Source organism: Notolepis coatsorum (genome assembly GCF_963971535.1).
Source record: "Notolepis coatsorum genome assembly, chromosome: 8".
Lineage (NCBI taxonomy): Eukaryota > Metazoa > Chordata > Actinopteri > Aulopiformes > Paralepididae > Notolepis > Notolepis coatsorum.
The window spans coordinates 67,037,940-67,057,513 of NC_140172.1; the positions used below are offsets into that span (position 1 = coordinate 67,037,940).

Sequence of the window (19,574 nt, forward strand, 5' to 3'; positions counted from 1 at the left end):
TGCTTATATTCTACTCCTGGCAACAGTTAGGTTTACTGGCCGGTGCACCACCGGTGTTTGCCTTCCGCTTTGACATGATTTTCTGTATGATGGCATGTACAATAATGCTGTATATAAAATAAATCCATATAATCCTTTTTACACATCTGTAGATACTATATCTGTTAGGGATGTTCGATATTGGCTTTTTTACCGATACCGATATTGTCCAACTCTTAATTTCCGATACCGATATCAACCGGTATCAACCAATACCGATATATGCAGGGTTCCCCCCCCCCCCAAAAAACAGAATAATTATTACATATCTCTTGTCGTGGAACTAACACAACATTATGCATACTTTTGACAATAAATTAAATCTGAATTTGTTCTTACTTGGTTGCCTGGGTAAATAAAGGTTAAATAAATGTATAAAAAAAAAAAAAAAAAAAAAAAAGATACAGATAATTTCCTATATCATATTTTATTGCCAATACTACTATAGTTTAGTTAGGATGTCTGTTATCAGCTCCCATGTCTGCTTTTCTGCAGACATGGGAGACTTTTTTTAACCCCTGTCCCCGTGTCTCTGAGTGAATTTATCGATATAGACATTCCAGTGACCTTCTGGACATGAGCACCACTGGTCCCATGGAACAGCATCATATCGTCTTCTGTCTGACCTGCAGCGTCGAACCTTACCTGCTCTGCCTTGACCTATTCTGAGTGGTTTCTCCTGCCCCCCGGGGCATATGGCCCTGAGCCATCGTCTCATCCTGTATACATACGCTTGCAGTAGTTCTTAGTTCTATCTATTACTTAATTTCACAATTATCTTATTTACTTTGATTCTATTGTCAACATGTATGCATATATATGCTTACTACATGTATTTATTGCTCCAACTCCGCCCACTACAAACATGGGAACTCTCTCTAACCCCTGTCTCCATCTCCCCATCTCTCTGAGTGGTTGTCTCATAGTGTGGTGGATGTCTCTGGGTGATGGCCAAGATCAGCTTCATACCGCCGAACCATACCTGCTCTGCCTTGACCTCTTCTGAGTGGTTTCTCCTGCCCCCCAGTCCAATAGATTAGCACCATTACTCAGTAGTACTAATTTATATATTTTATACCCAGTTTAATTACCTGTACATTGTATATTACTATTGCACTTTACTGTTACATTTGCACTCTGGTTGGATGCCAAACTTATTTTCGTTGTACTGTACTTGTGCGGTATAATGACAATACATTTGAATATAATCTAATGTAAACTGTGGGACTGATTGCCTGACAGCTCCTGTTCCCTGATTGGTCTTACCTGAGTAGGTGTTGGCTATATTTGCCTGGGAAATTGTCTCTGTTCTTTATTTTTTACCTGATGAAGGTCTAAAGACCAAAACATTGTACTTTAAATAAAGTCTATTGCCAGTAAAAGGACAGTGAGCATGAGTCTTCTCTTGCTTATGGACAGTTTCTCCTACGCACCTGTCTATAAGAAACGGAAGCTGTGAATAAGCCTTTACAAATGTTTTACTTTTAATAAAAATAAATAAAAAAAATTGCCACGTAAGACAAAATAAGACTAAATGTATGGATTTAGTTAAATTCAGAACTACTCAAATCATGTTTAAAACCAGAAGCAATTATTTGTCAGGCAATATACAAAAATATTCATGGTCAGAGAGGGAAGTTATGATTTAAATAGGAAACATAATTGTAAATATCCTACTGTCCGCACCACTCTTAAAAGCATGTGCATTTCAGTATGTGGGTTAGCTTTATGGAATAGACTACAAGTGAAAACGAAATAACGTTGCACAATTCAAAAATAGATACAAAAAAGTACTGATAGACAAATAAAGAACTGAGGAACTATAGATAGTTGCTCTCAGGGAATGTTTTGATGTCTTCAAAACAAAAAGGAATGTTTAAAAAATATATATATTTAATCTTTTTAATCGTTTGTTTTTCTATGGATGACGACGGACCCATTTGTTTATGTTTAAATTCTGTCTTTACTGTGATTTGTATGTTTGTTGTGTTCAAGATAAAGAAAGAAAGAAAGATCAAAAGGATAATCCAGGCCAAGTGTATGGTTCCTCACATACCTGCCAGTTTGCCTTGATGCATTCTCAAAAAACTTGGTTTTGGAGGCAACACTGCAGAAGGAAAAGAGGATAAATTAGTACCAGGCGAGATATTAAAATGAACAACAGAAGTATATTTCCCATCTTGCTTATAGCTACAACTGGAAACTTATCTTGGGTATATTCACATATGTTCTTTTACCCTGTCAAACATCAAAATAGAGGTTTGTTTTGCGCCAGTGAAAAAACATTAGTATGTTGAGAGCATAGTACGAGGACATCCTAGTGCTTTCATTTGATAAACCCTGTTACATACCATGTCATTTTATTTGGTTGTTTGTTTTAAAGGGGATATGCATTGCTATTCCTTGGGCAACTTCACACAATTCCTGTGAGTCTATGGAAGACATCTGTAAGGTTAAACAAAAAAAATAATAAATGCATTGTTTTATATATATTTTTTATTTTTTTTTGTCTTTTTCCCCCTCCATTTTCCTCCGATTTTCTCCCATCCCAATGTTAGTCGTATGCCAATTCCCAGTCCCTTCCTGGTCGCTGCGCACTTACCCCCCACAGTCAGATCATCTGGGAGAGTGGAGGTTACCACGTGCTTCCTCCGACACACGTCCAGCCAATCACCGCTTCTTTTCACCTGGCAGCGCGGATTTTCATCGAGAGGGCGTAGCGTGTGGGAGGACCACACTATCCCCCTCGAGTCCTATCCGCGCTTAGCAGGCGCCCCGACCGAACTGTAGGAGTCGCTGTTTACAACGACCCGGACCCACCCCGCCAGCTTCTCCCACCCTCTAATACAGCCAATTGTATTAGTGCAGACGGCCAGCCAAGCTGGTGACAACCCCGGAGCTGTGAGCTGGATTCGAACAGGCGAATCCAGCTCACAGCTCCGGGGCTGGTGACGAACGCAATCTCCGCTCGGCCACCTAACCGCCCTATTGTTTTATATTTCTAATCAAGTACTCAAAAGCATCATTTTTCAGCCTCAGGATTTCAGGCTGTTATTGGATGGGCTCTGCCCATAAGCACTTTGACAGTCACCCACACAGCGTGATACATACGAGAGAGAGAGAGAGAGCGAGCAAGCGAGAGAGAGAGAGAGAGAGAGAGAGAGAGAGAGAGAGCGAGCAAGAGAGAGAGAGAGAGAGAGAGAGAGAGAGAGAGGAGAGATGCGTCCCCGACACACATGCAGTCAAGTTTGTGTGTAAATGCTCCGACGAGGGAGAGAGATGGCGCACACACATTTTTACATACACTTCTGCACGCGGTCCTGCCGGTCCCTCTCTCTCTCCCTCGCTATCTCTCTCTCTCCCTCTCTCTCGCTCGTTCTCTGCCTCTCTGTCAAAACCCGTTTGAGGAAGTGTTGGGTTACACTATGCGCTACAACCATAGAGGGGGCGTTACTGCAAATCAGTGCTATATTCACATCAGCAATATCGTCAAATCAGAACAGCTTAGTTGAGTGAGGGAAGATCTCGTGAACTCGAGACTAGACTGATGAGTCAATATGATAATTAATGACAGACCACATTGATATAATCCCCAATTGCTAGGAAACAATGCTAAACACTGCATGGGACCTTTAATTATTTCCCTTACCTCTGTGATGTGTGTATTGTCTGTATCCAATAGTCTTATCTGGATTTATTATTAAAGGGGAACTATCTTATAAATGGCCTTTTTCAGTGTTTAGCATTGTTTTCTAGCAATGTGGGGTTGTATCAACACTGTATATATGTATATGGTGGTGTAGTGGTTAACACAGCACCGTAGGTCCTGTGTCACAGCAAGAAGGTCCACGGTTCGATTCCCGCTTGGGGACCAGGTTTCCATGATGCCAGGTACCCAGGTGGGGTATCTCCCAGGCCTTTCTGTGTGGAGTTTGCATGTTCTCCCCGTGCTCGCAAGGGTTTCCCCCCCGATAAGATAAACCCAATGGAAAAACATGCACAACAGATCGCTAACGCTGTGGCGTCCTTGACGAAGACGGACAGGAGCACTTGGATTGGTCCCCGGGGCGCGGCTCACGTTGACGCCCTATCTGTCCCGGCTGCCCATGGGGGGAAGGACAACGGGATGGGAAAAGTGCAGAGACATTTCATCGGCGACTCAGTGCATGTGTGTGTGTGGGTGTTCCTGTGGGTCGCCCATCTCGCGTGTGTGTGTTAAACTGCATGACAAATAAAGACTTCTAGTCTTCTAGTCTAACAATTATTATGTCGCAAATTATATTTTTTGCGCAGTTCTCCTGTTCAGATGAGACAAGGTCCTCCCCCACTGAACAAAGCCATTCTGATTCGACTGGTTCGCTGACGTGAATTAGGCACTGATCTGCATATCTCAGCCCCTGGTTGTAGCCACCGCCCACAATCAACAATTCTCGACGTGACGCGAGTGCTGATAGAGAGAGCGAGAGAGAGAACGAGCGAGTGAGAGAGAGAGAGAGGGAGAGACAGACAGATAGAGAGAGGGAGAGAGAGGCTCTCATACGGTGCTCGAGACTCGAGTCGTCTCGGAGCATTTACACACACTCCCGACTGTGTGTGTGTGTGGGGAAACACACGTGCGCTCTCGGAGTATCTCTCCTCTCTCTCTCTCCCTCTATCTCTCTCGCTCTCTGCTCTCTCTCTATCAGCACTCGCGTCACGTCAACCTGTTGCAAAATATCATAGCACACGCACACTCCCACGCGTATTCCGATCCATACAATAATATTCACAGGGGTATATATTGTCATTTGAAACAAGTTACCAATGCATTGTCCCGTGGGATTATGCCCCCCCCCCCAGCTCCCTCTCTATCTCTCTCTGTCTCGCTCTCTATCTCTCTCTCTGTCTGCCAGTGCAGACTGTGGGTGACTGTCATACAGCGCATTACGAGAAGTGCAGAAAGTGGTGCTGTACAGTACTTGATTAGAAATACAAAACAATGAATTCTTTGGAGAAAAAAAACTTACAGATGTGTTCCATAGACTCACAGGAATTGTGTAAAATTGCCCAAATAGTGAAAGAAATATAATTTAATATAAACAAATAAAAGAATATTTCTATTTTATTTTATTTTACTTTTTGTCCTCTTTTCCCTGTCACCCTTCGCCCCTTTGTCCACTCGCCTGGCCGTCATTACACATTTTGTAAGAATTTGTTCTTAATTGGCATGCCTGGTTAAATAAGGGTTAAATAAAAAATGTATTGAAAAAAAGTGTACTCACTAGGATGCGGAGCTGTCCTCACTGCTGGCTGTATTTAAGCTCTTCTGTTGTGCAGGGCATCGGGGAGGGGGGTCAGGAGGTCTGACTGGAGGTCTACAGATGGCCGGTCTCTCAGGCGACCTCATTTTGTTCAGACCATTGCAATCTCCTGAAATACAAAAATTTGAGCGTTTTTTTGTTTTTTTTGTCAACCCTGTCACCATGTTGGAAGCAAAGTTGACTAGAGCCCTTAACTCATTCGGGGCCATTCGATTTCCTCATCCTGTTCTAGCTCGGCCAGGTTTCCATTACATATTTTCACTGTGCGTCACCTTGTTTGTAGAGCTATATCTATATTCTATATTATAGCTATGGATACAATACTATGGTCATTTGACAGTAACTATCTTCTGTTCAAGATGCAAAAAAGAATACATTTTTTCATTAATACGTTTGCGCGTTATCCCGTGGTGAATATAAGTATAGTTTCGGGGTGATACGGTAATTCCTGGGAAACTGAGTTACAGGGCTCTACGTGAATTCTACTAAAAGCATTGGCGTTTCGTCCCTGGACACGCTATTTCCAAATCAAATGTATATAATAGGTATTATGTTTCATCATGAATGCATGAAAGGGGGGGGGGGTCGTTTCTGATACTTTGATTGCTAGTAACGGCATTCGTTATTACCACAACACACGCTGATCAGCTGGATGGGTATGAAATCCTTGCACGATCAAGCTAGAATTTACGTCAGATAGTCCTTACCTGTGATCGGGAGTATTCCAAAAATAATATTCCAATTGTTTGATCGCCATCTGGTCCAAAGGATGTCCATCTGGTCCACGACATAACCCACCACAACATATGGATCGGGGGTCCCGAAAACGATTCAATGCGATCGATTGAAGCCCTAGGCTTCCCTGTACTAGAAAAGTGCTGCCCGGAGCGGTTTAAACGTAACACCCGGTCTGGAACAGGGTTTACTGCACTCTCGATACAGGATCTGGCTGGTACTGCACCCTCGGAGTCCCAGTATGCCCTGTTAAGCTGTAGCCCTATTTTCAGAAATCTCGCCTAAAGGTACATGCCTAAGTAAATGGAAGATTGCTCCACTTCTACAAGGCCAATTTGCATGTTCTTGGCATCTAGGAACATCTAGGGACCTGGGGGTATGTATTTCCAGTGTCAGAAATATTGTGTCTGTTACTAGGCTTGAGTAAATTGTAATGAAAAAAGGGAGAATATAAATTATTTGCATCTGTGCCGGTGAATAACACCATGTTACAATTGTGAGCAAGCCGAGCTCGCTCACTGAGCTCATTCAGCACCTTCTTGAGATCAAGTGTAAAAAAATCTAAGCAAATGAATAAAGGGAAGATGATTAAACATAAGGATTTGTAGATACAGTAATAAATGATAATCAATTTTAATTATAAATTCATATTTGACCTTGAACTTGACCTTGACCTTATTATGGCCAAATCATACATCTATGGATAGGGAAAAGGCTCCTCTTTCCAATGGCAGGGTTGAATCTGGATTTAGTCATTTCCTTGTGGTTTTCCGATAAAAGAGATATAATTAGCATTTTTCCCATAAATTCGTATTTTCGGTAAATCGTATAAAACATCGGTAAAAATGAAAATATACACTTTGACTACTGTTTTGATACGGTTATGGTATTTAATCTTGGCTAGAAAAAAATATTATAAAAAAAAACAGAACCTCTTAACATCCCTCATGAAGACGGTTCGCGACGCGCCACTTTGCCGACCTCTAGCGGCTTTTAATACAATATATACCGTACTTTTCGGACTATAAGCCGCGGCTTTTTTCCCCATTTTTCGACCCTGCGGCTTATATAACGGTGTGGCTTATATGTGGACAAAACCCGAAAATCGAAATATTGCTTTTTTTACTGCATTGAAATGTTATTTATCTGTTCCCTTATTTACTTAATACAACTTGTAAATGAGTTAATTCTTGTTATTTGTCCAACAGTATTGTGTCCCAATGGGAGTCATTCTCTGTAGAGTCAGAGGTGTGGGGGACACAACAGCGACGCAGCTTAAAGCTCAATATAAGATTGCACCACCACCCACAGAATCGAGAAAGAGCAATCAATGTGTCAATCCTTTCCGTGTCCGGGCCGGGTGAGGTTTCCTGTGTTGAGTCAAATTAAGCCGCAGGTTCCACTCCTTACATATGGTAATTAAACATTAAAACACATGCGGCTTATAGTCGAGTGCGGCTTATATATGTACACATCATTCAATTTAGCTGCTGCGGCTTATAGTCAGGTGCGGCTTATAGTGCGAAAAGTACGGTAGATAGAATTAAAGCCATCATTTTAAAATCTCTAAATAATGTGAGCCATAAAATAAAGGCATTTTAAAACTTGTAGAGCTGCCTTGGATATCAACTTTTCTTATTTTAGAATTAAAGCCATATTTGTTGCCTGTCAATTGCCCTTTCAGGTGACAAAATCCGTTCAGCGATTCTCGAGTTACATGCCGATATGTGAGGCGTGCGCCAAAGTACACATTACCACCCCCAACCTCCGGGGGCTCTAGCTCCGTCAATCATTTGGCAATCTCGAAAATTTACGGTCTCTATTGATCGATTTATGATAAAGAAAAGGGACATCTGTGGACCTCAGTGAATGTATTCCCAGTGTCAGAAATATTGTGTCTATTACTACCAGGCTTGCTTAAATTGTGATGAAACAAAGGAGAATATGAATTATGATTTTTCTTTGCATCTTTGACAGTGAATAACACCATGCTAAACATGACCAGACATGAAATCTCGTTCAGTACCTTCTTGAGATCATGTGTACAAAAAATCTAAGGAAACGAATAAAGGGAAGATGATTAAACAGAGGTTTTGTAGATACAGTACTGAATTCTCCCATCCGGACCAATCCTATTTGAAATATTATTATAGAATATAGAATAGCAGGCTTATAAATTACCTTATTATAGCCAATTCACACATTTATGGATTGTGCCAAATCTTATATTTCAAATGCCCGAGTTCAATTTGGATTTAGTATCACCAGGCGTGCATAAGGAACAGATAATGAAATCTACTGTATGTACAGTAGCTTTTTTATTTTTGCCAGGGTGCCACCATTTTGAAACTAATTTCAAATCTAATTGTTGCTACATGCTAAAAATAGGGAAGAGAAACTAACTGCGCTTCAATTGGGAGGAGTTTGTGGTTTTGTGGTTTATTATTATTATCCCGAGTAATAAGAGATATTAAAAAAATGCATACAGAAGTAATTTGCTTGAAACCCCATAGAGGCCTTTGGTAAGTGTCGTTCGGAAAAAAACTACAATTCCTGACGTTAAATTTTTCCAAAATGGTCAACTTTCGCGAACTAAACAGCAAAACGAAAACAAAAATCTATCTAATAACACTTAACGTATTGATGATAATATACATTATAACTGCTGTTGTGACATGGTTATGATGTTTATAATTGAATACATTTGAAAAATAAAACGATACTTTTGTCAGACAGTCTAGACAGATTGATTTATGACGTGATGTCATTTGCCATCTGCCGATGGACTGCACGGGTGGAAGAGGTTAATGGAACACGCCAACTTTTTGGGAAATTAGCTTATTTGCCATCTACCCTGGAGTTAGACAAGCAGATACATACCCGTTTCTTCTCTGTGCATGCATTAGGCTTAGGGAACAGCCGCACCGTTAGCCTAGCTTAGTGTAATTCACTGGAAGTAGGTGTGCCAGTGTACACTCCAAATACAACTCCAAAACGTTCCTGTAAACATGTTGTGACCTGTGTATTTACCACTGGTGAATATTATTTTTTTTGTTTTTTTACATTTTCGTTAAGCGGAAGCAGTTATATACTCGGAAAATTTTTTCGCCGACCCACTGCTGCCTGGGCGCAGTGATTTCATCACCTCAAAAGCCCTGTTGTTTTTTGAAAAATTGGGCTTTTGAGGTGATAAAATCACTGCGCCCAGGCAGCAGTGGTTCGGCAAAAAGAAATTCCGAGTATATAGCTGCTTAGAAAACCAAAATGTCAATTATTTTTGAATTATTTCTCCACATGGTAAATACACAGGTCACAACATGTTTACATGAACGTTTTGGAGTTGTATTTGGAGTAGTGCTGTCAGGCGATTAAAAAAATTAATCTAATTAATTACAGGATTTGTAATTAATTAATCTAATTAATCGCATTTTAATCGCATAACCATTTTAGGCCTGATATTTTATATTCTATAATCATATTTCAAATTGCATGTGTCCGGATGGCAGAATTCAGTACTGTATCTACAAAACCTTCTGTTTAATCGTCTTCCCTTTATTCATTTGCTTAGATTTTTCAGGTCTGGTAAATTTTAGCATGGTGTTATTCACAGTCATTTGGTTCATTCTCATTTGGTTCATTACAATTTACTCAAGCCTAGTAACAGACACAGTATTTCTGACACTGGGAATACATTCCCTGGGATCCATAGATGTCCCTAGAATCAGATACCAAGAACATGCAAATGGCCAATTAAAAAAAAAAAGTTTGTAAATGTTTATTCTACGTTCTTATGGAACGAATGAGATAAAAAATATTTTTTTTTAAAGATATAAAGAAAACACTTACATTTCTTTTTTAGTTAATTTTCATAACGTGATAATTTGCTGTGTAATTAATTAATCTAATTAACGCGATAAACTGACAGCCCTAATTTGGAGTGTATTTCGTGACTGTTGGGAACTAGGCTCTGCTTGTCTAACTCCAGGGTAGATGGCAAATAAGCTAATTTCCTCAAAAGTTGGCATGTTCCTTTAATAATAATACAAATAATAATACACTTCATTTGTATAGCACCTTTCATACAAGAATTGCAGCCCAAAGTGCTTAGACAAAATAGACATAAATGGACATACAACAGACACACCTTTTCTTACTCACTAACAAAATAAAACATTTAGATTTACATTTAGACATTTAGTTGACACTTTTATCCAAAGCGACTTACAAATTGTGAACAACAAGTCAGCAGGAGGGGTACATGTCTGGCAGCTAAGGGTAAGTGGTATTGTTCGTCAAATAGTGTGGAACTTGAGAGTTACACTCTGAGTGCATATTGTATAGACATATTAGCATGATAGGTAGTAGTATAAGTAGTATAACTACTACTACTACTACTACTACTACTACTACTACTACTACTAACACATGAATATAAACCTTATTCAACTATATTGGGTATTATTATAATTATTCAGTGGTGGTGATAGTAGTAGTAGTAGTAGTAGTAGTAGTAGTAGTAGTAGTAGTAGTAGTAGTAGTAGTAGTAGTTGTTATGGGTGTAACGATGCAACCTCACAACGATTAAATTCGATTACAATTCTTCAGGCAACGATTCAATGCATCATGAAATCTCTTCATTTGACCACGATTCGATTCGATTCGATTCATTTACAGTTAATTCCCCCAAAAAAATGTAATACACAAATGTGGCTGGGGGAACTGATTCACTCAGCATGAATGGACTATAGGTCAATAAAAACAATACACATAAAAATAAATATATATATTTTTTAATTTAGATTATAATCGATTCTAAAATTTTCAAATCGATGCAGTTGAATCGTCACATTAGGATCAATGCATTTCGATGCATCGTTACACCCCTAGTAGTAGTACATAGTATGATTAGTATGAAATCAGCTAATTTATAAACCTTAATCCAGCTGGCCATACACCTGCTGGCTAGCCCCCATGATTACCACTGTATGAGGAATATCTGTGTAAATGTGATATACTGTATTTATACATTGTACAGTAAGTAAATATTTATTATTGTCTGCTGGTGTTCTCATCGCCCTTGCTATATCTACAGAAAAATGCATAGGGATTTTCATACCTTCTCTGATGGCTGCTGCACTGTGAGGAGGTGGCCTCCTGCCTTGGAAGGACTGCGTCCGGCTAACATAGACTCCAGTCTCCCCGTTGGCTCCTGAAGCAGTTTCCTGCCTCTGACTCCCATCCTCAAACTTGGCAACCCGTTTGGAAACATCGTAGTCAGAGTGCGTGTCCGGCCGGGACAGCGGCTTGGGGAGAAGAGCTTGCCTTGGAGGGGGCTCCCTTGGAACCTGTGGAGCAGAGCTTTTGGTCCGTTGGAGGGGTACAGGGCTCGTTGGGACGTCCCCATCCATGTCCGCCCCCTGTGGTCTGGAGCTACTATGAGAGCAGATGTTTTCCACATCTGTTAGAGGCAAACAACGAGATGGTGTACTCTGTGTGAGCTAGGGGATGGATTATTTATATGGAGATTCATACTGTCATGATGTCATATTTTTATTAATCATGTGGGGTCCCCCAATATTCAATTTTAGGACCCCTTTTGTTTGCTTCCATTGGGTAAAATTATTCAGAATTACATCTCTTCTCATTGCAGTGTTTCCCACAGGATTTTGTGAGACTGTGGTGGGTGAACCTCTGCCCCTCTAGGGGGGTCCGGGGACATGCCCCTTAACTATTTATTTGTAAATTTTAAAGTTAAATGCATCAATCTGGTGCACTTTGAGAGCAAAATAAAGAGTCTAGATCTATGATGAACTTTGTGCTCAAAACACAAAATCGACTAGAGCAGTGCTTCCCAATCCTATCCTCGAAGCACCCCAGTTGTTCAATGTATTTGTTAAATTCCACCACCAGCACACCTGATTCAACATAACTAGCCCTTTATTAGTTGAATCAGGTGTGCTGGTGGTGGAATTTAACAAATACATGGAACGACTGGGGTGTCTCGAGGAGAGGTTTGGGAACCACTGGACTAGAGCATACATTTGAGCCATCAAAGAAATGAAGCAAAAGTTGTTACCTGTGGTTTATTTTTTAGAAAATAAAATAATATACTGGATTACTATTACAACTACTACCAATACATCCCTATTGGCAAACTTTATATATATATATATATTTAAAAAAAAGTTAATCTTTTTTATTTTATTTTTGTATTATTATTATTTTATTTTTTAATTACATTTTTATTTTTGGTTCATTAAACAACTGTGGCGGGACTAATTAGTCTAGGTAATTAATGGGAAACACTGCATTGTTATGACGATGATTCACAACTCTATCTCTTGCTGGAAATGTTGGATGACAATGTTTTACAACTCAATGAGTGAATAAGACTGGGTTATGCACTTATGTAAGGCCACATGCCAGAAATCTTGGGGCGATATTTGACGTTGGATCAGCTCGGTTGTGAAATCCAGTTTCTTCCCATTTAGGATTTTTTCCAGAATAAGATATTTGTCTATCCTTCTCTGACCTGGAAAGATTCAGTATTATCCAAGCATATTCAAGACTTGACTACTTGACTAGTCTAACTCTTTCCAGTTTGGCATTAATCTGGCTTCTAACGCCTGTTTACAATTTGAACAAAATGCTGCAGCTAGACGTATTCAGATGTAAAAAGAAAGAAATAAAAAAGGGAAAACATGACTCGAATCCTGGCATCTTTACACATTTGCGCCCTGTTTATTTTAGCATTCAACTGACAGTTTGTTTTCAAAGCTCTGCATAGCCTTGTCCCTGGCTATATTTCAGATCACGCCCCCCCATCGCTGCTAGGCCCCCTCAGGTCCACTCACCAAGGACTGCTATCCATCGCTGAATCTCGCCTGAACAACTCTGAGCAGAGGACTTTTTCCCGTAGCAGCACCAACACTAGTCTCCCTGATAACAGGATTCTGTTGGATCTTGTATATCATGTTGCTTGACTTGCTTTAACAAGAAAAATCCCTAGGGCGGCTGGGTAGCGCAGTGGAGAATGCACTCGCCTACCACCGCAGAGACTCTGGGATCGAATCCAGCTGTCAGCGGTACCTCCGGCTTGGTCAGTCGTCCCTACTAACACAATTGGCAGTGTGGGAAGCAGGCGGGGTATGTGTCCTGGTCGTTGTAAACTGCGGTTCCTACTGGTCGGTTGGGGCGCCTGTTCAGCAGGGAGGGGATCGGGGGGAAATAGCGTGAACCTCTGCACGCGTTCCCCCAGTGAGAGTCCTCGCTGTCATTCTCAGATCTGAAAGAGTCATATAACTTACCTGGCACCTCCTTTTTTTATATTTACAGCTCCGTTCGGCTATGCGAGCCTATGGAGTTACATGGACCAAACCAACTACTCACCCCTTAGTTACTTACTTTCTCTAAAAAAAAAACTGCAGGTCTGTCCAAAGGTCAAGTTTCTATAATTTATAAAGATCTATCACAAAGATGTACTTCGTTAATACCCGTTATCCAATCGTGGAGCACAGATTTGGTATTAGAACACCATCAATCTATCAATTGGACCAGAGTTTGGGGAAATATTATTATGGCATCACGAAACCCAAATCATCAGCAGATTAATTAAAATGTTGTCCATAAAACATATTTAACCCCCCAGAAAGCTTATAGAATGAGACGTGCTATTTCACCAAACTGTACACTTTGTTCTCTAAATACTACTGGTACTTTTACACATATGATGTGGGAATGCCCCACAGTCAAAAGTTTCTGGGAACAGATAACTAATTAATTATCTATCTAAAGTATTACAAAAACATATTCCCTGTTGTCCCAAATTATTGCTCCTTAATGATGATGATTCTTTAGCTCTAAGTATTGTTCAGAGACGATTTTGGCTGGCAGGAAGTACCGCTGCAAAAAAGATTTTGGCACTGCGATGGCAAGCTCCACATTCTCTGCCCTTTAATCACTGGAAACAGTTATTAGCTGATGTTGTAACAATTGAGCTTTCTACAGCTAGATTAAATGGTGCAAACTATCAAACAATAGATAGCTGGAATCATATTCTCTATCAAGTTAGGACCTCTACTATATAACTAGCATGACATAACTAATTATATCTGTATAATCCCCCCCCCCCCCTTTTTTTTTTTGTGTGTCTTTGTTGAAATCTTTGCTCAATTCTTTTTCTTTTCAGGCCTATGACGGGGTGGGTTGGGGGGGATTCTTATTATTTATTTTTTGTCAACAGTGGTTAGTGCAGGGGTTTGGGGGTAGTTTTTTTTTTTTTTTTTTTTTTTAAATGAGGCAAGGGGCAAGCCAATGCTTGTAGTTGGCAAATAATTTAAATTATGTTTTATGTGCATTGTATGCCTGTACCTGTGCCTTTCATCCAAAAATGAAAAAAATATATATAAAAATAAAAATAAACGTCTGGCTGACTCCACATGTATCGGAGGAGGCATGTGGTAGTTCTACACCCTCCCCAGGCCGACAGTGGGGCAATGCGCGCAACGACCAGGAAGGGAATTGGCATAACGACTAAATTGGGATGGGAGCAAAAATACAGAAAAAGTGAGAAAAAAATTATAAAAAATAAAATAAATAAAATTAAAATAAACCTTATAGTATTTGTGTAGTTATATCTGATCTTTTGCATCTCTACTTCTGGAGAGACAGTGGCTCAGGGGATAGAGCGGTCGTCTGGTCCGGAAGGTTCCCAGTTTGATTCCGGCTTCTGACTTCTATAATGGCACAATCCAGTGGTTAGGATGAGGCAGTGGCACTCAGACAGGCGCTGTTGCTCATCTAGCAGAGCAGAGCTGCTTATGAGGCAAATCCTCCTAGCAGTAAGTGAATAATAAATTAAACACCACACAATCCAGGGAGAGCATGAGGGAGGTGTTGCACATATCTATGCCACAGTGGTGAAATGAGAAGATTGAGTCTCATCACATCACTTAAAAAGTGGTTTTAAAAGATAAATCACATGGTCTGGCTTGAAGTGTTAGGAGGAGGTTGGAGTGGGAGAAGACACAACATCTCAATTAGCCTATTGATGGAACTGATTTGACTGACTGATTGGAAACATTTAAGTGAAAATTCTCTATTCGCTATGGTAAGTGCAGAAGTAGGGAGTAATTGTATAGTGAGGATTTGATAGCCCCCCCCCCCCCCCCCCCCCGTTATTGCAATAACAATCTCTTGTACATTCATAGGAAAAGATGAGACGATGATGATGACGGTGATTATTAAAACCAGAAGAGGCAAATAATTACTCTTTGTGTGCTGGAGCTGTTCATAATTAAGAGCTTGGTAGACACGGGGTGGCCGCTTGGAGATTGTGATTGGTTGCCTCCTCCTGGGGGTGATCTTCGGAGGAGGGACGGGCGGGGCAGTGCTGTCCGCTGGCAGACCACAGAATATCTGCAATGATATCAACAGCATCAGAGTCTTCCGTTTAGTCTAACTCATAGACACAAACCATCTCATGAACCCAGTTAGTCGCTCGCTCACTCAGCCGCTCACTCAGCCGCTCACTCAGCCGCTCACTCAGCCACTCACTCACTGTTTACCCATCTGCCCCTAGTGGCAGTTCAGAAGTATGGCACTCTGCCTGAGACCAGTTCAATTCACCCTGTCGCAGGCCAACGTTTCCCCCTCAACTAGCATAAACAAATTGGGCATTGTTGCCTCACAAAAGCCTTTTCAAAACATTTGAGACCACTCGACTGCGATTAAAGATAAATACGTAAATCTTAGAATAAAGTGTAGCCACGTTTGAAAGAGAAAATCAAGGGTGTCCAGAGAAAAAGGTGATCAGTAAAGAAATGGTTCCATTCGTGCATAGAATGATAGAATGATGCATGGATGATAGAATGTAATGACCACATTGATCATGAACCAGAGAGAAGCCAGATGGAAGGTATTACTGTCCGCTGGTTTGTTCTTAAATTAGAAGTACAGTGCCATGTGGGTCAGTTCCAAAAATGTCATCCTCAGCTGACATCAAAACAGACAGATGTGGCATAATCAGACACATCATCAGCTCTGTCCAACAAACAAAACACTCCACATTGAAAAACAATTCAAAACAAGCATAGACAGACAGACGCAACACATCTGTGTGGCCAGCCCCTAAGGATACAGAATTGAACCCTAAGGATACAGAATTGAACCCTAAGGATACAGAATTTAACCCTAACCCCAAGGATACAGAATGTAACTCTAAACCCAAGGATACAGAATGTAACTCTAACCCCAAGGATACAGCATGTACTGTAACTCTAACCCCAAAGTGATGTAAGCATGTAACTCTAAACCCAATGATACAGAATTGAACCCCAATCCAATATCTATCTTGTACAAATGTCTATTATCTGTTGGTAACTCACGTGATCCTGAACGCCACGTTTCTGTAAAGTTGTGGTAACAAACTGCTGTAAATCAACTATTTCAACAAATATAAACACAAAATAAATCATGTAGCTAAATGTGGATAATGTTTTCAAACCATTTTAAACTGATTCAGACATGGGACTCGTGTCTGAGTCTGATGGCCCTTGTGCTTTTTGCTACTGACCTATGTATGTTGAAATTTCCTCTGCAACTTTATAGCTGCTAATAATAATAATAATAATAATAATAATAATAATAATAATAATAATAATAATAATAATAATAATAATAATAATATAATAATAATAATAATAATAATAATAATAATAATAGTAATGATACAAGAAATAATAATAATAATAATAATAATGGCATAACAGTCATACATTATGGATCATTATTATTAATTATTATTATAATGTAAAGATAATGCATAAACATCTATAATTAGCTTGTAATGCTTCACAATGCACTTCACATAAGGTTTTATGACATGTACCTCTTTGTAGTCTTCAATCAGAATCTCAATAACTATATTCTGAAACTTTATATCCAACATGGCCGCCACAGTCTCCTCCTCTGCTCTCATCAGGGTTGGTCCAAAGATGACTCCCATGTTTGACGGGGTCATGAGATTTTCCTGGCTGTTGCTGCAAACACTGTCGGCACATATCAAGTTGGGTTAGAGAGAAATGGGTCCAATTAGCAGTTACTAGTAAGATTTACATAATCTATAAACCAGGTAAGTTGCATCTATACTACAATTACAATTCTGAGAAAGCATTTCCATAAAATATTGTTGTGGAACCGGACTCATCAATTATGCTCGTAGACGGATGTTTTCATACTGGCCAGCTAGGAAACACTGAGGTGGAGAAGGGGATGCAGCTGTCTTGTAATGTAGATAGAGGGGTGGGGGTTAGGGACTTTATTTTATTGCCTACATTTATTGTAACATATAATATGACAGAAAGGGCATACATATCCTCATCTGCACCTTTGTTTACCCAGTTTATTTTTCTCATATTTTTATATTCAGATCGAATTGAATTGCCTATATTTATGTCTTTCTACTATTACCAAAAAGTTGTATAGTGACGTGAATGAAATTGGGCTTTGTATGGGGGATATGCATTGCCAGATTAGATCAATAAACCGTTGTATCCCCCTACATTTAATTATTCCTGCACATCTCCTCAGTGCCTCTGCGCAGTCAGCCTCTGACGAAAATGAATGAGGACAAAAATACCAAAATGAAAGTTCGAAGTCCCTTTTTCACGGCATAATGTTGGCAGATATGGGATAAAAAATGATGTCCAATAAAAGGCTAACCTGTGTGATCACATGACTTTATTTAGAAAGTTTGGTGCACTTGACAAAGTGCAGTGTGAAAGCTAAGGAAACCAAATGAAAAATGCAACAATGTTGCAAATTTACCCCTGAATCGCAGTCTATCGTAACTATAGGTGTGAAAGCGACCTTACTTGACCGAGTGTTGAAATTAGCATATCTAAGGGCGTTTTCACACCTAGCTCGTTTGGAGCTGTTGTTCCGAAACCTGGAGCGTTTACCCACTATTTCGGTTCAGTTGGGCATATTATGAACACAGCAATCACATTCTGTTGCGGAACAAAACAAGCGGGCCGAGACCACCTAGAGAGGGTGGTGTCGGCGCACTTCCAAACGAACCCGACGCGACTCGTACGCTGTGAGAATGCAATCGACTTAACAAACCGACACAATAATAATAATAATGAGTCGTGGGTCAACGTGGAGCAGCGATGAGGTACACTGCCTCGTTGATATTTGGGCAGACGATCACATTCGTCAGATGCTGGAGAACACGCACAAGAACACTGAAGTGTACAGAAAGTTTAGTGGCCGAATGAGGGAAAGGGGCTTTGAAAGGTCTGTCGAACAGTGTCGCGCTGCTGCTGCACGTTGTTACAGCGGAGATACAACAAGCAGAGCAGACCCTGAAATGGTGTTTGTGTTGCCAGTCAGCTGTGTCCCCGCCGCCGCGCAGGAGAGGAGAGCCGGGGTCTGTAGTGACGCTGCAACAGCATAAATCAGTACATTACAGACGGAATTTCTAGTACAGTCTTTATGGTGGTTGCATTCCGCTGGATGTCCTTTTCTTGTCACAGCAGCTCACAAATCTTGCTGCTGTGTTTGCACATTCTTGTATTTCTCCCAGTAGGTATGGGAGTTTTGAGTTATTGTCCATGTTTTCAAAGTCTCTTTGGGTGTTTGCAATTTGTGGGAAGTATATGTCTCTGATGTCTTGGTATAGTGGGCAGGTTGTTAAGAAGTGGAGCTCGGTTTCCACCTCATCTTGTGTGCAGTGGGTGCATAGTCTGTCTTCTCTTGGGAGCCAGGTCTGCCTATGGCGGCCTTTCTCAATGGCTAGGCTGTGCTCGCTGAGTCTGTACCTAGTCAAGGATCTTCTTAGTTTTGGGTCAGTCACGGTGCTCAGGTATTCTGCCATTGTGTACTCTCTGTTTAGGGCCAAATAGCATTTCAATTTGCTCTGGTTTTGGGTTGTTTCTTTCCAATGTGTCAGATAGTTTTCTTTTTGTTTTCTTATAATTTGATTTAGTCCAGTGTGGTTACTGTCTGGTGGTTCTGCTTGTGTTTGTGAGCAGAGTCCCAGAACCATCTGGCTGAGTGGGCATCTATCGAGGGTCTCTCTGTGGGTGAGGGCTATGTTGTGGAGTGTGTCTGGGTCGCTTTCTTTTAGGTGGTTGTGGAATTTGAATGCTCTTTTTTAAATTTTTATGATTAGTGGGTATCTTCCTAGTTCTGCTCTGCATGCATTATTTGGCGTTTTCCATTGGGTGCGGAGAATGGATTTGCAAAATTCTGCATGCAGAGTCTCAATTGGGTGTTTGTCCCATTTGGTGAAGTCTTGGTTTGCAAGTGGGCCCCAGACTTCACAACCATATAGGGAAATCGGTTCTATGACCGAGTCTAATATTTTGAGCCAGATTTTGACTGGAATGTCTAATATGATGTTCCTTTTTATGGCATAAAAAGCCCTTCTTGCTTTGTCTCTCAGGTCGTTCACAGCTTGATTGAAGCTCCCTGTAGCACTGATGTTTAGGCCGAGAT

At 40.5% G+C, this 19,574-nt stretch overlaps 1 protein-coding gene across 3 annotated transcripts in view; it reads right to left on the reverse strand.

The window, feature by feature from the left end:
* Positions 1–19,574, reverse strand: part of ophn1 (oligophrenin 1) — a 210,066-nt gene that overhangs the window by 18,421 nt on the left and 172,071 nt on the right. For 2 of the 3 annotated variants that reach the window (XM_084320252.1, XM_084320250.1), the window contains 6 exons: positions 16,963–17,122; positions 16,460–16,480; positions 15,344–15,491; positions 11,191–11,532; positions 5,301–5,448; positions 2,096–2,146 (listed from right to left, as the gene is read on the reverse strand). In XM_084320252.1, the coding sequence (XP_084176378.1) occupies positions 2,096–2,146; positions 5,301–5,448; positions 11,191–11,532; positions 15,344–15,491; positions 16,460–16,480; positions 16,963–17,122 (870 nt within the window). The remainder of the gene's footprint in view (positions 1–2,095; positions 2,147–5,300; positions 5,449–11,190; positions 11,533–15,343; positions 15,492–16,459; positions 16,481–16,962; positions 17,123–19,574) is intronic. The other variant, XM_084320251.1, reaches the window with a different exon arrangement.